This window comes from Miniopterus natalensis, chromosome 9 (assembly GCF_054644295.1).
Source record: "Miniopterus natalensis isolate mMinNat1 chromosome 9, mMinNat1.hap1, whole genome shotgun sequence".
Taxonomy (NCBI): Eukaryota; Metazoa; Chordata; class Mammalia; order Chiroptera; family Miniopteridae; genus Miniopterus; species Miniopterus natalensis.
In genome coordinates this window covers 58600231-58620580 of record NC_142089.1, presented here as the reverse complement: position 1 = coordinate 58620580, position 20350 = coordinate 58600231, and the positions used below count along the sequence as shown (strand labels likewise).

Here is a 20350-nt window from a genome sequence, read left to right as displayed (position 1 = left end):
TGAGGTTGTGTCTGATTGATTGATTCTTGGTACCACAAATCCTTATATACAAGTATAGGCACCTGATTTTTTAAAAAGTCACTTTGGCCTGGCTGACATGGCTCAGTGGTTGGATGCTGACCCACGGACCAGGAGATCGAGGTTCGATTCCCTGTCTGGGCACCTGCTGGGTTGCAGGCTTGATCCCAGTAGGGGGCGTGCAGGAAGCAACAGATCAGTGACTCTCGCTCATCATTGATGTTTCTCTCTTCCCCTCTCCCTTCCTCTGTGAATGCAATAACATATTTTAAGAAAAAAGTCACTTTGGAGCAAAAAGAGTAGATAATTACTATTATTATTATTTGTAAATCCATCAAAATTATACCTATTTTTTGTCAGATTGGAAAATATATATATATTTTTGGTGTGCTGCAGAATTTTAGTAGTTTATGTGTGCCATGAGATGAAAAAGGTTGAAAATTGCTATTCTAAAACTTACTTTTGTATGGCCCTTATTTTTGTTATTTGTAAAGTAACTTTTGTAAGAACTTATGCAACTATTTGATTTTTCTCATCAAATATCTCAGTTTGTAATATAAGTTGGGGGAACCTAATGAAATTATATTTTGTGTTAATATGTAGTTTTAAATTTTATAATTTAATAACTATTTTTGAATGAAAACACACCTTTTTTTCCCTTCTTCTTAGGCTTGAAAAGGAATACACTACAATAAAAACTAAAGAAATGGAAGAGCAAGTTGAAATTAAAGTAAGCATTTCGGGACTTTTAAAAGTGCTGAACATAAATTGATAGAAGTCAATTATTTGGCAGTAGATGTTAGGTTATGTTAATATATTTGTTACCTACTTATAGCACATTTAACAGTGATGTTTGAATTTATTTACTGATAAATTTATTTACTGTCCCACTAATTATAGTTAAAAATAGATATTTCAAAAACCAGAATAATGTGACCAGGGTGGTTTTCATTCTAGTGTAAAAGAGAGCAGCTCTTCCCTTTTTCTAGATATGTTGGTGGGTCATCCTGAGAAAATACTTCTGTGGGTAAGATAACTACTCCATTTAAGGATATTTTTAAATGTTGTGGAGAAGATAATCTATAGCATGCTGAGACTAACAGCAGTATAGTCTAAGGTAGACCAAATAGAGCAAATCATTGCATTAGAACTAACTATGACTGCTTTAGAGATGCAGGAAGCTTTTGCTAATTCAATTTTTTCATCACTAAGCTAATGTTATACTTTTGAACTACTCTCCAGAGAAACAGGTAGATTTTCAATGTAAAGGACTTACAAATTTCCATATGTACCTTAAAATTTTTATTTGTACCCCCTGTAAGGCCAGAAATTCTTAAGTTGGGGATCTTTGGTGTTGTTTGAGCTGGGAGTTAAGAAAAGTTTTATTGGCTTTTATGCTGATGTTTTAGGATGGAGATGATGAATAGAAAGATGAGGTAGTAAAGAAACTCAGTGATGGCTGATCCCATTTCTTATCTCTTAACCACCCCCCAGGAAACAAAAATAAAACAATATTTCTTGAGTGACTACTTTTTCCCCCCACTCTGTGTTTGGGTGCGTCTGTCTGATTTTTTATTTGAATCTGGCAAGGCATTAGATGGCCACCTTATTCAGAGTTAATTAGTTGTGTTAATTCAGCCTTGCTATAAGATACCACCATGTCACTCACACCCTGCACGTCCTTCTTACAAGGGAATGGGTCCTGCTATTACTCCTCTCCATGAACCTCCTCAAAAGCCTCCTGGGACACAGTCTCCCCTATTTTTCTATGTTACCTCTCTTACCAACTCTGTCTCCCTTCTCTAGATGTGTTATTTCCATTTTGTCCCCTGTTCTTATTAATTGGAAATAGGTACTTCTACATTTTTCAGACAGAGAGACAGAAAAGATCCCTCTTTTTCCCTCCTTTTTAAAATTCTGTTATCCAACTGCTGCTCTACCATTTGCTTTTCTTTTAGGTACCATGAGTAAGGGTAAAATTAATTATACCCTCTACTTCAACCTACTGAAAGTAAAAAGTACGTCATCCTGATGAGTGGGGAGAGAGTATGGGTTATCGCATACCAGGAATATTCGGAACAGCAAATCAAGAATCTGAGGATGGGGAAGCCATCCTGTTCATTTCACCATGCTATGTTATTGGGGGAGAAAAAAAAAAAATCTCAGGTCTATGAGTAATTCTTGCTCTTGAAGTTTTTTCCTAAAATTAAGTCACATGAATGTAGTAATAACAAAAGACCTTTTCAAAAAGGTCCTTAGCAGATTTTAGCCTATATTTGCAGTTTTTTTCAAATTTTGTTTTTTGGGGGAAGTTATAGTTCAGTTACCTCACAAAATACTTTTGCTTGCCAGCTCCATGTGTCTTAGGCAAAAATGGATGGCATAAGTTATTTATAGAGAAGAATCGGGGGTGGAAAAGAAAGTTAAAAATATTAGTGGAACATAACAGGTAAATAAAGTATGCTGATCTCAAAGGTAGTCTGTTCCTTTTCTAAAATCTTATTTATACATAGTTCTTTCTTACTCTTGTACCGTATCCATCTCTTTTTTCAATCCTCCTGTCTCCTCGCCAAAAGACAAAGCCAAACAAATTTTGTGTGACTACACTTTTTTCACTTAAAATTTGGTATTTGTCTGGTTTCCACTTGGACCTCGCAACTCATCTCAGTCATAATCAGATGACCACCTTGTTAATAGGATCAGTCATCGTCAAATGATCAACTTATTTCCAATTAAAGAGCTATGTATAATTTGAGCCTTTCTCTAAAATGGGATATGCCACTTTTTTACTCTCTTCCCTTCTCCTTGAGGTCCCTTTTACAAGGGAATGAGTTCTGTTAAACTAGTACTTCCTTACCTTGATTCACTTCTAAAGTCTTCAGGGACATAGTCTTGTACTGTTCTCTACACAAGCACATAGTGTGATCATCAGATTATTTATATGAAAGTATAAATTTATATTATTAATATGAAAGTAAAAAAATCAGCTTTTGATATTGTGCAATATTTTTAAGGTTTCCACTGTTTTTACTTTATTCTAAGACCTTCAGGTTGGTGACCTTTTTATTCTAAGAATAATATCTGTCAGCCAGCTCCCTGATCAAGATGGGACTTTTAAGTATTTTCACCCCCTCTCTGAAAGTGATATATATATATATAATATATATATATATATGAAGATTTTTATTATAATGCTTTCATATGGAGAATCTTACATTTTACGGTGTGAAATTTTTTGTTAATAGAAATGTTTTTATCAGTGTCTTTTTCCAATCCATTGATGTTCCACCTGAAGGAGAGGAGGAGCAAATCTTAAAATTCTGGCTTATATTGGGGTAACCCACAAACCTTTAAAAAAGAAAAACCTTTGTTCCCCCAGTTAATTTAAGATAAACATGAACTATAATCTAATACCTATATTTAAATTTGTTCTTTGGGACATAAAGGTCTAAAGCCCTGCAAATGGGAGGTTTTAGAAATTCTGACTTGTTGTTTGTCAGAAATTAACATTTAATTTCAAAAATTAAGAAATATTCCAGATGTGTTGAAAAACAGAATAATATAAAAACAGTTGTGTATCCACTGCCTGACATAAAAAAAAGAAATCATGACAAATATCTAAATCTTCAGTAATTATTTTTAACAGTGTGGGATATTAGTAGTGACAATCATATTTATTCAACACTTAATAAATGATGGGTCATCTACATGCATTATCTTCATCCATTCTTAGAATAGTATTTTGAAAGGTTTCTTATTCCCATCTTTTCATGAAGAAACTAAGCATCAGAGAGTTCAAATAATATGTTAGTGTTCACACTACTAGAAAATGGTGAAATTCAAGGATTTCAACTATGATTTGTGTTATTTTAAGGCCCATATATGTTCTTCAGTGTCTTACACTGTGCTGCTTTCTGAGAGAGACTTTAATATATTGGTAATGTAAGAAGGGTTTGGATGCCCATTTTATGAAGTTTTCATTAAAAAGCTAATGGCTGAATAATAAAATCTAGTGTATAAAAGCATAATTTATTTAATGCCATTCATTTAACAGATATTTATAGTGCCTATGTACATGTCCAAGCTCTATTCTAGACACTTGAGATGTGTTTATGAAAGAAACCAATTCCTGCCCTCATGGAGTTTATATTCTAGTACAGAAGTCAGACAATAAACAGAAAAGTAAAATGTACAGTATTTTACATTATGATAAGTGTTAAACAGGAGAACAAAATACCTTAAGGGACAGAAAATAAAATAGCAGTGTTTTGGATTGAAAACTTGCAGAAATTGACCAGATTACTTTTGAAGGAAGTTGAGGGAGCTAGATATATAGATATCTGGAAGGAGAGCAGAATCTGGTCAGGAGTGTGCCTGACAAAGAACAGTAAGGAGGCCATTGTGGATGGGCAACATGAATGATGAGGAAAGTGGTAGGAGGTAAGGTGTTGCGTATTGCAGATAATTACCATGTGAAGACTTTGGCTTTTACTCTGATAAGCAGTTGGGGATTTTTAGCAGAGAAGCACAAGATTTGACTTAAGTTTTCAGTGGATCTTTCTGGCTCCTGTATTGAGAGTAGGTTGTTGGGGGCAAGAACAGAGACACAGGGAGACTAAGAACAAGGCTGATGAAGTAGTACAGGCAAGATGTGATGGTGGCTGGGACTGAGGTGGTAAGAAGTAATTGGATTCTGAATAGATTTTAAAGGTAAAGCTGACAGATTTAACGTGGAGATACAAGAGGGACAGGAATCGAGGATTTTGGCCTGAGTAATTAGAAAATGGAGTTTCCTGGAGAATCTGGTTTGGGAAGAAATACCAGGGCCCTAATTTTGCCCCACCCCCCCCAGTTAATCATCCCCAAGAATATTTTTCCATTGTTTTTTTTTTTTTTTTTTTTTAGAGAGGGTGAAATGAGGAGGAGGGGGAGAGGGAGAGAGAGAAACATCGATGTGAGAGCAACCCATACGTTGGTTGCCTCCCGCATGTGCCCCAATTGGGCCAGGAACGAACCTGCAACCAAGGTACATGTCCTTGACCTCTTGACCAGGAATTGAACCCGCAATCCTTTGGTGCACAGGCCAGTGCTCCAGCCACTGAGCCACACCATCCGGGGCTTGCGTGTTTTTAAAGTATGAGGTACCTAGAAGATGTTTGAGTAGCTCCTTGAATATTCTGAGTTAGTTAAGAGAGGACATACTCGATATAAATATAAATTTGGTAATTATTGACACGATGATATTAAAGCCATGAGAGTGAATGAGATTACCTGGGAAATCTCATTATCACTAACTACTCTCCAGAGAAACATGTATATTTTCAATTTAAAGGGCATATAAATTCCTATGTGTCTCTTAAAATTTTTATTTGTACCCGTGTAAGGCCAGAAATTCTTAAGTAGATGAAATAGAGAAGAGAGTTCAAGAACTGAGCCTTAGAGTAAGCCAGCATTTAATCGTTAGGAAGGTGAAATAAAGCTGCAAAGCAGAACTCCAAGGAGGCAGAGTGTCTTAGAAGCGTAGAGAAAAGAGTAGAAGGTAGTTATGTTGAGTTTTTTGTTTTTCTTTTTTTAATATAGAAATAAACACATTTTTAAAAAATAAGCACATTATTATGGTGATAATTAAGTAGGAAAAATTGATGTATGAATGATGAGATAATTGCTAGAGTAGGGAAGGTATGGGATTTAGTGCGTGGGAGAAGACTTAAGTTGGTCTTCTAACATAGATGGTTAATCTACAATAACAGGAGAGAAAGTCAGATATATGGGCAAAAACACAGGTAAAATGTAGGATGTGGTTGTGGGAGCTTGTGAAGTTCTCTTCCGACTATTACCATGTTTTCAGTGAAATAACAAGATTATCACCTGACTGTGGGTTAGAGGGTTGCTGTTTCGAAGAAAGAGGAGTAAGTATGAAATAGTCATCTAAGAGCGGGAGAAGGAGTGGACTAAGTAAATACATACTTATTGCTAGGACACATTAAGAGTCCAAATGAATTTCGTGATTGTCAGTTTAAATAAGCATGGTTATATTTTTCTTTGGTCATATTTACCGGCATAGGTGCAGATACAGAGTTGTCAGTATGTTGATCCAGTGTAGTGGTTTCATCAGGCAAGTATACTGGCTTCTAAGAAAGGGATGGGGAAGGAAGGATAAAAGCAAGGGAATGTCTATAATGACTGGAAATTAAACTTTGTAAAGAGGGGAGAGAGGACATCAGGGAGTCAGGAACGATGAAAAGTTGATAGGGTCACTGGCTTGTCCCTGTGAGAAGGAGGATTGTTGAACTTGGGTTATGTTATAAAGCAAGTAATTTGGCAAGAATAGATAATGGTTGAAGAGTGGGTTATTTGAAAGCAAGATTTTCCTATTTTGGTATATTTGTTTCTCGCTTTTTTCATTATTAAAAATATGCTTATAGTTATTATCTTTTATATAAAGTTTTTTGGCACCTTGAATTTCCATAACCAGTTGTAAAAAGTAGAATTATTGAATTACAGGGCATTAGTATTTTTAAGATGTTTGATGTGTACTAAGTGAATTTCCTAAACAATATTTCCAATATATCCTTCTTAGTAGTGAGTTTCCATTTCACTAATACTTTGCTAACTTTAGGTATTTCATTCTCTCTCTCATTCTCAGCCTCATTTTTTTTTTTCTAGTTTGGTAGTTCAAAAAGTTTTTTTTTTTTAAATAATTTTTTTAAGTGTACATTTCTATTGGTATTTCTCTTTGTGGTTTTCACTTAAAAGTTTAGAAAATACCCTTTTAATTAGTTCCAGAAAATGTGATTAAAAAGAAAGATGCTCAAAAATTTGTGAGAAATCAGGCAAATGATAGATTTTAGTCATTAACTTTCCCATGTATTAGCAATAAACATTTCAAAAATATATTTGAAGAAGTTTCATGTAAAGTAAAAATAAAAGCATATCTAGGAATGACCTAAATGAAAAATAGGATAGAACCTAAGGAATAAAAACTGAAAAACTTTGCATACAGGCATTTTAAAAAGATGAATCAAAGGTAAAGACAAAAATAACTGCATGTTGTATAAACACATGAATTTCCCCACAAAATATAAATTAACAAACCAGTCAAATTTAATTCCTTGCAGTATTCCAGAGAAGTAAAAAATCTAAAGAACAATTTTAAAAGTAGACAAAAGTAATAAAAAAATTCATGCCTAACTAAAAATATGGGTGATGCTTATCACTAACCAAGTGTTTGATATATATAAAACACTATGCTCTCTCATTTAAGTCTTATAATATCATTGTAGGTGTTTTTACTCTAATTTTCTAGGTGAGATAATGGAAAGTCTAAGACGTTGAAAGACATGGACAGGTGTTGATTATAGATTGAGGATTTGAATCTAAATCTGCTTAACTACAGTAGTAGTTAAGGTTTGGGGAGGAGAAACAAAACAATATTACAGTGGGGGAAATTAGCTCTACTAGATATTAAAAGGCATTACAAAGGCATATAATTACCAAAATACCATGATACCAGTGCAAAAAAAGACAAACACTTGCAAAAAAAGAACACTTGAAATTTAATAGTAATCCTGAAATAGTCTTTATTAATTATAATAGTCTATTATAATTATCAGTTAATGATGAAGTGGATATTACACAAATGAGGAATTGATTATTTAAAAAGTAGTATTAAGACATTTAGTTAGATGTTTGGGGGAAAATCAGTTTAGATTTTTATAGCAGAATTTCAGAAGATTTAAAGGGGATGGAAAAGGAAAACCAGGTGAATTTTTTAAAAATTTATTATTTTTAGCATTATTTCTATTGTTAACAGTAACTTTACTCACTCAGCTGTCTGGTTGAACTTAACTTTCTAAATCTTTTAGGATAAACAAAATGTTAGAATTTTATTCTGATAAAATACACTGAGAACATTTCGAGAATCACATTTGTTGCTTTGGCTTTCCAGCCTTGAACAGCATTTAGTTGTTGCTTGTTCGTGCAGACCACCATGCTGTTTTGTAGCCTGAGATCACACATTTCAGGTCATCTAAGTATGTTGAATGAATAGAACAAGCAATTTCAATCTGCATGGTATCTTTGTAAGAATTCTTAAGGTTTATTTGTTACAATCTGTAGCCCACTTTATAAGGTACGCTAATTCATAGAGTTTTAATTTTCTTGGTCTCAGACTTTATGCTATATTTTACTCTTTACTGGCAAAATATTAGATTGGATTGACGGAAGAATTTTCCAAGGAAGACGTTTTTAGCAGGAATTTAGAGGAAGAGTAGGGTTGAAAGAAGGCTGGATTTGAGTTATGGAGCAAATTGGTACAAAAAGGTAAGGAGAGTTTTAAATTAGAGTGATGACAAAACAGAGGGATAACATTTAGTGGATTCTAAAATGAAAAAATAATTTATATAGGGGATTAATATGAAATTATATTGGTAATATATACAAAAATACTTTTTTAACGTAGAGTGTTTTGGATTTAATACTTTATGGCAGTAATTTGATAGGGTTTTGGGAGTCAGGTATTGATCTAGGTGAAGAGTTTTTAAAATCTGGTTTTACTTTTTGAACTCTGAGAAAAATGCTAGTAATTGGAACGTTTAATTTTCTTACATTTAAAATACCTCATGATGAACAGTTCTTTTGATGAACTCATTCTTTATACTTTCAAAATGTGAGGAATTTTGCAACTTGGAATATATAACGCATCATCAACTGAGACTGGTCTAATTCAAAACTGACAATATCTATGAGCATGCATTTTTCAGATTTCTTGTTTTTGTAGACAGGCTTTGTAGGAGAAGAGTTAGAATCTCTTCTATCTAATGGGAATGTTAAGACATAAGAAAATACAGTATTAACTAAGAGTCATTATGATAGGTACCGAAAAGAAGGGTTATTTCTGTATATATTGTAGCATATATTTAAAATTCAGCAACAGTTGGAATGATAAATGTGCTCATTTTCTTTGTTATGGATTTCTTACTCTGAGTCTTTAAGAATTTGACAGATAATAATATAACCATCCCTTAGACTCTTATAAAAGGTGGTACATTTTTAAGGACTATGATTTAGGTATCTTTCTTCCTCTTAGGAATGCTTGCAACCAAAAATCTTTTTTGTTTGTTTGTATGTTTCTTTTTTCTCTCTTTTTTTCCAGAGGTTACGCACAGAAAATAGACTTTTAAAACAACGCATTGAAACATTAGAAAAAGTAAGTAAATGACTACTTATGCAAGTTTCTGTTGAATACACAATATTTTTGGGGGGTCTATCTTATATAAAGGTTCAAGAGATCTAGCACATATGTCTCCGAAATTGTGGTATTTACTTAGCTTGTCATTAGTAAAAATTGATCACTACTAGTTCCTGAACTTTAAAGTTTTAACTAAGGCTATTATTATAGTAATATTTGTTTTCTTTACATATAATCTCTAAAATGTATGTTCTTTAGAGGTAACTTAATTGAGAATCTACTCTGTATAGTATTTTAAAGATGAGTTTCAAATATTGCCCTGCATTTCTAGCCATATATTAAATGTGGCAATGATTCATGTAAGGCCTAGCTGGGATTGCTTTAAATTTAGTCAAAATAACTAATTTCTTATATAAAAAATAGCCATGAGTTTCAGCACAGGGGAATCTTGCTTAAATTTTTGTTCTTAAAATTATTTTGATACCACTGTTTACCTCTCCTCTTTCTTTTGTATAAAATACCTGGGCAAATGTGGAAATATTACATTCTTTCTTATATTATGCTTTTGATATAATGTCTTTTACAGTCTTATTTCTGATGCTTTAAGAATGTATTGAGTAATAGAAGTATAATGTAAAAGTTTGGGTTTATTTTAAGAAAAACATCTGAATTTACAAAGTCTTTTGGTGTTTTGGGGGTTTTTGTATTTTTTTTTTTTTTAACTAAAGGTGAGAGAAAGTAGATTTTAAAAAGTGCTCTTTATGATATTGCCAATTATCTTAAAATCTTCCCTGATAATCTATGGGTTGATATTTAAGAAATCAAGAAATAAAAAATGGGTAGTTTGCATTTTTGCCTTTGTAAGTATTAATGGTTTTATATTAAATAACACTGCACAAAGACCAGGATGCTGATTACATGTCTATTTTTATTGTAAGATAATTAATTGCAGGTTCATTATATTAAGTCAAAAATAGTTTTCCTGTATTTCCTTCATCTTATTATGGTTGCTTTGATGATAATTCTACTTTTTTTGTGACTCTGCAAAAAGGTTGAGCTTAGTTGTTTTTGTTTTAATTACTTTTTTTTCACTAAATACTCAGTTTATGGTAAGATTATATCTTCTTAGGTGGTCTTTTATCTTTGGAGTGAGACATTTTCACAGAGAAAGCATTTCTATTTTATTGAACCTTCAGAATGATAAAGGTGCTGTTAGAAAAGTGTTAAACTGAATTTTTATTAAAAAACTAAGTACCTTTTTTACTGGCTTAGATGTCCTCTGTGTGTCCACTTAGAATTCTATAAATACACAGGTATCAGTTAAATTCTGCAACCAGAAAGTTTACTCAGTTATTCCTATAGTGTATTAGGCTGAGCTCATTAATTTCATTTGTAATATTTTTCTTGCTTTGGTCTTTGGAAGTTGGGGTTGTACAAATCACTGTCACACTTTGTAAGTGGAATTGCTTACTCAAATTCCTTCTCCCTTTCATATAAGTAGTTTGACAATATGGCTGGCTCTAAAAATAAAGATTTAAAAGTATGCTTTAAAAAGAAGATATTCACTTATCTCAAATAATGAAAAACCTCTTAGAATTTGTGTTGTCTTCTAGAAGCACATGATTTTCTGCAGTGTATTCTTATTTTAATATACTTATTAAAGGTTTAAGAATAAAAATGCATTCAGTAAAAACCGTTTTAAAATCTACATGTTCTATTTTAATTACATGAAAAGTAGGTGGAATTTGGGTATGCTTTGTTCCTTCTTATTCCTAATTTTGTCATCTTTATTTTATTTCTTTCTCTTACATTTCTATCTGAATTTTTCCTTTTGTAGGAAAGTGCTTCCTTGGCAGATAGATTGATACAGGTATAGTTTTTTGTTTTTGTTTTTTAGCATTTTCTCTAACTTCTAAAGAAAGACTTAAATCTAGAAATTTCTATTTTAATGCATGCAATTTTACATGCATTTTCCCAAAAATAATTTTTTAGGTGATATATATGGGTGTAAACTTACTTTTGATAACAGGGTGTTATCTTGTTTTATTAAAATAAGCACTTTTGCACGTTTTAAAGCTAACCTTATTACCAAATGGCAATCAGTGGATTCTGTGAAATTAACTACTTATTCATTGAAATTTTAGTCCTGCATGTACAGCTCAATAATATTGCATGAATTGAATTTTTATTGACTGAAAGAAGAATTGTTCTTAAGATTGTCAGATGAATTTTTCATTTAGTTCCCCAAAATTTGCTGGAGCAATAATGAGCTGCTGGCTAACAATTGCTTAGGCTGTTCTGTTCTCTGAGGTGATTTAAAAAAAAATATGTCAAAGTAAATAACTAAACCTCACAAAGACAGTCTTTCTTGACTCTATCCTAAATTGCTTTACACACACAAAAATTATGTCCTAAGGGACAAGTGACAAGAGCCCAGGAGGCTGAGGAAAACTACCTCATAAAACGGGAACTGGCCACCATCAAACAGCAGAGTGATGAGGCCAGTGCTAAACTGGAGCAGGCTGAAAATACCATCAGGAAGCTCCAGCACCAGCAGCAATGGGTAAGGAGTCTGGTAGTACTTTTTCTCACCTTTTTCATCCCCTTTCCTTTAAATCTTTTTTTAAAAGCACAACTTCTGTGCTCTTGTTATAAATAATTTTGTTTACTACTTTAATTAACTTCTTAGTCAATTTCATGTTCTGGAATACTTAGTGGTCTTATTGTGGCCTAAAGGTTCCTTGTTCTAACATTTTTTTTCTGTCTACCTAATTTTGTTAGAAATAGGTAATATTTTCATTTCTTTCATTATGTTCTCAGTCATAGAAAATAAGTGATGTATGTCAGACCTGCTTTTCAGGTTTTAGAAATCTGTTTCATAATAGGTATTTCTACATGGATAATTTTTAAATCATAACTTCAGCTAGTTTTTGTTAATGGTGCAGATGAAATATTATCCAGTGTAGAATATATGTAATTATCTCATTTAAAGCTTTGATAGTATTTTCGATTATGTCTTAAGAAATACTATAGCCTTAATATTGTACATCAAGACATTAAATTATGGGTTAAGGTATATGCTTACATTTTTCAAAAGTAGAGAAATTGTCAAAATGAAAAAGAATGAACTTATAAAAGTAATGTTAACTAACTTAGAGTATTGAACAGCTACTGATTGTGCAGCTACCGTCAGGTATTCTTTGCCAGTTAGACGACATTTTCCATTAGCAAATCCAGACTAGTGTGATCTTAAGAGTATGAGAGTTATAAAGAAAAGTCACCTGTTAACCTTTGAAAATATATTTCTTGTTTCAGTTTTCTGTTTTCAAGTAGGAGGTGGATAGTAACAGGGTAGGCAGAAAAAAGTTGTGTTAAACCTAGAACTCTATGTGGATCAGGAAGCAAAAAACAGAATGACTTTAAAGTGGGCATTACTTTTATTCAGTAAAATTAAGAAACAACATCATCTGGGTACAAAAATCAGAAAACTAGAAACAAAAAGAAAAAATTGACAATTGAGAAAAGCAACATCAATTTATTATTTTCTATTATATTTATTGAAGATGGTTAAGAAAAATGAATTGGAGAGTGGTAAAGAATACTCAAAAGATATGAACTCGGATATTTTGCTCTGCCTTTGTATGAATGGCAGTATCAAAGCATAAAAATAGAAAAAGCAGAACTGAGGGTAATGTTAGGAATTAATCAGTGCAATGTGATTTTGTTATAAGGATAGATAATAAGTATTATATTTGCATTTAGCATAAGTTACAGTCATATACATTAGAATCATGAATCACTAGTTTTTTCTGCATTCTTTTTCAAATATTGAGACCTCTAGGTAGATATGTATAAAAAATATAGAATGTTAGTTCATAATTAAAAAGTTAAGTGGGCAAGCAGAAATGGCCAGAGTAAACTGGAGCTTTTGAAAATTAAGTGTGACAAAAAGAAACTGTGTGCTTCTTTTTCAAGGACAAGATAGACCCACAGTATGGAGCTAAGATATAACAAGGAGAAAGCAGATCCCCACTTCAATTTTGTTTCCATTTTTTCCTCACAAACAGACATTCTCCTTTGGAATAAAGTGTAAAACAGATATATAAAGCAGAGATGCACAAAATACGTGAAAGTAACAGAGCCTTGGTTAAATATCCAATTTTAAAGAAAATTACATATCCCTAGACATTAAAATAATTTGCAAAAGGATCATAGAAATATTATTGCCTTTAAAGGGTTTTAGAAAATAGGAGATACTAAAGGCTTTAGGGTTGGCAGATACAGTTATTATATTTAGTAATGGTTAGAGATCTGAAAAGATCAGTAACCTTGATGATTTATTAAAAATTCCTAGAAGATCTAATTGTTTGTGAACAATTAGAAAGATTACTTTTACTCACTAAAAGTCAGTTTACTGTTTTTAAGTCATAACAGAGTAACTTTGTTTCCATAATAAGCAAAAACTATGTCATAAGTGCAGTTTTACAAGTTACGTGGTATGCTCTCATCATATCTTTCTAGTCAAGTAGAGAAATACAGATGAAAGTAGTAAACTTTTATCACTGACTAACTATATCCAGATGCTATTCATGTTGAAGTGAAGAGATATCAGAAGCCATTGCCTCCTACACCTATGCTTCAAGTATTTTAACCTATTATTTAATCTTCATATATGAGGTATGTTTCAGAATTGTATAGATGAAATATTTCAGAAATGTAGCTAATATGCTGGATGATGAGTCAGGATTCCAAAATACTCAATCTATTCAGAATAAGAAACTAAAATAAAAGATTATTTCACAGAAATAAATCTGTAACTTTACCTTGAAGTTTAAAATTCAAAGCTATATCTTAGTGATGCTTTATATAACAAATACCTAGAAATGTTCATTGACAGGAAATCAAGAATTAGCCAATTATGTAATATGGCTACCCTCCCCTCCCCACCCCCCTAAGTCACAAGTACAGTTTTCTTACAAGAATAATGACCCAATTTAATTCTAAGTGCTTGCAGAATATTTGAAGTGTTATATTGAGTTTGAATGCCAAAACTCATGTGAAATGTTTACAGAATATATTCTGGCCAGTATAGAAAAGACTATGGAAGCCCTGGATATTTTTAGACTACACTAAAGACATATTTATAAGAACATCATAGTCATTTTCAAGTATTTGAGAGGTAATCTTATGGAAAATTATTTAGCCCCCCCCCTTTTAATATTGCTCCAAAGGGCAGAATGTGCTTAACATTGAAAGACAAATCTCATTTAAAAATGTCTCTCTCACATCAGTGTGTCTCTTTCTCTCCTTTCCACTCTTTCTTAAAAGCAATGGAAAAAATATCCTTTCATGAGGATAAATAAATTAATTCCTAGTCAGGGCACATGCCCAGGTTGCGGGCTCAGTCCCAGGTTGGGCACATGCAAAAGGCAGTCAATCAGTGTGTTGCTCTCACATTGATGTTTCTCTCCCTCTCCCTTCCTTTCTCTCTCAAAATCAATAAAACTAAAGTTTTAAAAAAGAAATGAAGGTTTAAGTCTCAAGGAAACAAAAAATTTAGTTTGAATGATTGCAGTAGAAGGGAGAACAAATAATATCCCAGTGCTGGTGTTATCAGACGAAGTGGGGGCTTCTCTTCCCCACTGGGTGCTGCTGAGGATGGACTTCTTACAATTTCCCAAGAAAAAGAATTTTCTGAGACCTTCATGGGAGAATGAGTGATTTTTATTTGCGTGGAATTACATCCCTGGGTTTCTAAAGTCCCATTTCCATTAGTCCGGTCGTAGACGAAGTATAGGTGGGATTTCAATAAATTTAAAATCAAAGCCAGTGCCCAGTTTCCTTTCCATGTTGAGAGACAGGTCCCGTACAGCATCAGGGAGCTGTTGTCCATTAGTCCATTGTATGTGGGGGTCTGCATGGCTTTGGACCCCATGGAAGAATGCCAGAAAGTCAAGCATGAGCCATAAGCCAAATGTGCCAAGAGGATAAGAGAATGAACTCCTTTGTCTAGGGGGTTAAGTATCCCAAATCTTCACATGCTTGCAGTGGCCATGCCCATTCTAGTCAGTTACTTCTATCTCCAGGTGTGACTGACAGCAAACCACCTTCCCTATGTCACCCCAACTTTACTGGGCATGCATCTATCTTCCCTTTGTTGGACCCCTGGGGAGTGTAAAGTTGCTTCCTGGTGAAGCTGTCTAAATTACATGCCTATAATATCTGGCCTTCCTTTTGTTCCTTTCTTATTATTAGTAACTAGCTAATTACAGCGGTATCATTGGAACCCATTAGTAAAGGTCAGGGTAGGACCAGAGTGAGCTACATGAGAGGATTAGGAGACCTAGGGTTAGGCGTGTTTTAATCAGAGTTGTGGTTTGCATTGAGACTAAAGGAAGAATGCAAAGCAAAGCAGAGGTCAGTGGTGGCAACTAGAGAAGTGACTTGTTTTAAGTTCAGAACAACAGTCTATAGGAATTATAGCCCAAAGGCAAGAGGATTAAGACATACAATCCTCTGATGTACTGTAGAATTGTTACCTGAAAACTGTATAATCGTATTGACCAATGTCATTCCAATTAATTTAAAAAAAAAGACATACAAGAGACAAGAATTTGGAATATCAGAGGATTAGTGAACTAATGGCAGACAGCTTGGACTAGTGTTGAATATGGGGCTGTTGTCCACAGCTGCAGTCTAACATGACTTGGGAGGATGTGATGTTTGGCTAGGCTAGCTTCATTAATGTTCCAGAGTGGATGTGGGGTTTTTAATGTTTCTCTGCCTGGGAATAAGGTTGTTCACAGAATCTCAGTGAATCTGAGGGGGCCTCAGTCATAAAAGTTAGGAGTAGCAGAGGCCAAGTAGATTGCTTTGTGGATATTGGAAATGTAGGTAGCATCGTAGCTAATGAGGGTGATTCTCTAGCCCCAGTGAATTTCCCGGAGTGAAGGCTCAAGGTGGTCTGCCTATGCTGTTGGACACAATGACTGATTACAATGGGAAGAAAATTGTTAAAAGGTGAAAAAGATATACCACACAAACCCTAAACAGAAGCAAGCTGGGATTTCTGTATTAATGTCAGGTAAAGTAGACTTCAAAACAAGGGATAATTCCAGGAATAAAGAGGGACATTTTGTGATAGTAATAGGGTCAGTTCACGAAGGAGACATGACAATCTTACTTAGGATTGTATGTATTTAGGAATACATGTCTCCAAACATATATGCTCCTGATAGAGGAGCATGAAGCTGAACTAATAGAACCAAAAGGTGAAGTCGACAAATCCACAGTTACAGTTGGAGTGTTCATTACCCCTTTTCTCAGTAATTGATGAAACAGGTAGAAAATCAGTATGGATATAGAAGACCTAGACAGCATTGTCAGCCAACTTTCCCTGATTGGTATTTATGGAACACTTTACCAGAATACATATTTAGCACAATGCAAATTCTTTTTTAAGCACACGTGAAACATTTACAAAGATAGAACATATTCTGGGCCATAAAATAAACTTTAAAAAATTTAAAGTAATTGAAGAAGATACAGAGTATCTTCTTTGACTCTAACAGCATTCAGTTAGAAATTAATAAAATATATTTGGAAAATCCCCAAATATTTGGAAATTAAACATTTTTACCTATTGTCAAAGAGAACATTATAAAGGAAATTAGAATGTATTTTGAATTAAATAAAAATGAACACACAACTTTATCAAAATTTGTGGGATCCCTACCTACAGCAGTACTTAGTAGAAACTTTATAGCATTGAATGCTTATATTAGGAAAGAAAGTAAGTTTCAAACCAGTAATCTAATCTTCTACCTTAAGAAACTAGACATATAAGAGCAAATTCAACCTAAAGCAGGTAGAAGGAAGAAGTAACTAAAAGAGTAGAAATTGGTGAAATTAAAACTACAAAACAAAAATAGAATCTCTGAAAAGCTGGTTCTTTGAAATGATCAATAAAATTGATAAACCTCTGTCTAGACTGACTAAATAAAGAGAGGAGAAATATCCAGTGTCAGGGATGACACTGACTACAAATGTAGCCAAGTTTTCTTGTCTGATATTCTGAATTTCTCTGATTCCTTCCTTGTGGTGTCCTATATCCTGTAAACTAGATTCAGTTAAACATTTTTAACATTTAGATGATAGATAATATTGTGAACTTTATTTTGCTTTAAATCAAGAAGCACATAATATAAGTTGTTCTTACTATTTAGTGATGCTGAGTTTGATTACCATGCTGAGTTTGGTTACCATACATAGACTCTTGCCCATGTAAAGGTATGATTTCTTCTTTGCAACTATTAAGTAACCTGTTGGGAAATATTTCTGTACCAAATAAATATATTGTCCTCTATTCATTCACCCAATGGTTTTAGCATGCACTGATTGAGTTTCCAAAATGGTAATTTTTCATATTTTCTCATTTTTTCTATACTTGCTAGCTAATGCTCTTCTGTAAAGAGACCTTTCTCTTTTATCCCATTTAATCTCTCTTTTACTCACTATGGACTCTTTCATAAATCACTCCAGCTTCAAAACTTTTTGTTTGTTTAATGTTTTATATAGTTTTTAATGGTTTTGATGCTGTTAGGACAATAATATGTCATAGTTTTTTTCACAGTAATATATCAAACTTTTCCAAAGCAGTTCTTAAAAGGTAAATTTTATTTTTAATTAATTTTAGTTATTGATTTTTCAATGATGAGAGTCACTGATTGGCTGCCTCCCTCCTGCGCGCCCCCCCTATTGGGGGATCGAACCCGCAACCTGGGACCGGGAATCGAACTGCGATCTCCTGGATCATAGATTGACACTTAACCACTAAGCCACATCTGCTGAGCTACTGATGTTTTTTAAAAAGCATTTCTGCTGTACAATTACCGAATACTTCTTGAACAGAATTGATTTTATTTTTGCTGGCCCTTGATAGTTTGAACCTGATATAAGTTGGTTTTCAAAAAAAAATTGAGTTAATTTCTTACTGAATTTAATGTTTAGTAAATTTTGTATATACTAAATATATGCATACACTAAATAAATATATATACACTAGTATTTAGTACACAGTATATACATTAAATGCTAAGTAAATATTAAATTTTAAATAAACATTAAACTAACCATAAGATGAAACCAAGCACTAAGATTAAACTGTCCCTTTAAGTATTCGTTTTACATGTTCAGTTTTTCCAGGAAGACTATAGAAGTAGAAATGATACAATAATATTTGGTACAATTACCTCTCCTAACTGTCCTTTTTGAGTGTTTTATGTTGGACAGTTTTTTCTGATGAGATCAACTGTCTTAGAGTCTTGCTTAATCTTTAAAAGCTTTTTGCCTACATATGACTGCTTATCATTCAGGTACTGTGAATAAACAGTCTTGTCTAGCAGTTTGTTGGCTAGGATCAGCATAAAGAAGGATTGTGACAGTTTAAGCCGCCTAATGCTGAAATGATTGCCTTTTGAAGTTCTTGGGACCTTTGTACTAGGAAGTACTTAAGGGGAGGCTAGACAAGATTTCTTCTGACCTTCCTTTTGTATCCTATAGGTCTAGAAGAAACTGTGAAAGAATTATGTGATACTTTTAATAACCAAGGATTTGATATGAGAAATAAAAACTAATCTTACTTAAACTCATGAATACACTTTATTAAACTAAAAACTACCTGCTTGTCAGTGGAAGGTGTGAGATCTTCTAGATAATTTTAGAAAATTTGTTTGTTCAGCAGCATTTAGGAGTTACCGTATACCTGTTTTACCTAGTGGTTTTGTTGTGTGTTTTTTATGAATATTGAAGTTAATGTTTAACATCTCTTCCTGTGTTATAACACTGCTTAGCTTTACTTTAGTGACATTTCAAGAAAAGCCATTTAATTTGTAATTATTAGTCAGTTGATACGTTTTTCTAAAAATCCAAAATAGAGTGATGACTTTATAGTCTAAGAGTTTGATAAACTCTTACGCCTTTGATCAGTACGCCTATAAATTTGGACAGACGTTTAATTCCAAAACTATTTTGACCTTAGTCTAAGATTAAATGTTTTACATTCATATATAATCACCTTTTCAGCTTAAATAATAAATGAGGGTTCACTATAATGGTAGTAATTGTTTCAACATTTTTTTCGCCATTAAAAAAAAAATCTTGCAGTGAAGAGTATATAAGTAACCAGGGATAAACTTCCATCTTAAAAGATGTATGTAATTTTTCAGGTGTTGGAAAGAAATCATTTAAAAAATGATGCACCAATTTTTCAAAAATTTTCAATGTGGCAAATCTTTAAATAGTACATCCATATTGCTTGGAATTTTTTTTAAAGATTATTTGGATCGTGTAGTAGGGAGGATTACAAACATTATTTGGGCTCATATGCTGAGGGGGAGAGCAAGATACAATTTTTCATTTAAATTTTTTCTGCTCTAATTTTGTCTCGTGGTATAGAAACCCATTCTAGACTGTTTGCCTTGTGTAATAGTAGTTTTTTGAGATGCTTTCGATATGACATGAAAAATGTACCATATTCCACACTATTATAAATTTTATCTTTGAAACAAATGAGTCTTATAGGTTATTTTTGCAACATTCAATTCCCATTTCTCATGTTTAATATAAAGTATGTAATAAAGGAGTTTTGTTGCTGTTGCTGCTGCTGCTGCTGTTTAAACCAAGACTTGACTAATTCAGTAAATACTGTTCACCTACTTTGAAAAGCACAGTTTAGTTTTGACAGTACAGTAGTAAATCAGTCAGACTATTCCTGGCATTGCTTTTATAATGTATATAGAGATGGACATTAAAAAAAATTAATTGCATAGTTAATTATTTAATCAGTGTTGTGATAAATGCTGCAAAAGAGAAGAATGCAGGGTTCCATGAAATGTGTATGTTCCTGAAGAGGACATACAGTTGTCAGGTCTTAAACTTAGTTACTTAATGTGTAATTAAATTTAGAGACTATTTGATACATCTTTATAGACAACATTTGTTCCAATTTGGATTTTTTTACTTAATAATATAAGAAACCTCTTTAAATTCAAATATTTGCTGCTCACTGTACCGCTCATACATCCTTCTAACATTGAATGTGAGAATTCATTCTTTTGTTTTACTCAGGACACAAGCAAGAAA

The 20350-nt window shown here is 33.0% G+C and overlaps 1 protein-coding gene across 3 annotated transcripts in view; it reads left to right on the top strand.

Moving 5' to 3' along the window:
- Nucleotides 1–20350, top strand: part of EVI5 (ecotropic viral integration site 5) — a 167135-nt gene that overhangs the window by 70932 nt on the left and 75853 nt on the right. For 2 of the 3 annotated variants that reach the window (XM_087820589.1, XM_087820588.1), the window contains exons 10-13: nucleotides 688–748; nucleotides 9173–9226; nucleotides 11046–11078; nucleotides 11625–11771. In XM_087820589.1, the coding sequence (XP_087676715.1) occupies nucleotides 688–748; nucleotides 9173–9226; nucleotides 11046–11078; nucleotides 11625–11771 (295 nt within the window). The remainder of the gene's footprint in view (nucleotides 1–687; nucleotides 749–9172; nucleotides 9227–11045; nucleotides 11079–11624; nucleotides 11772–20350) is intronic. The other variant, XM_087820590.1, reaches the window with a different exon arrangement.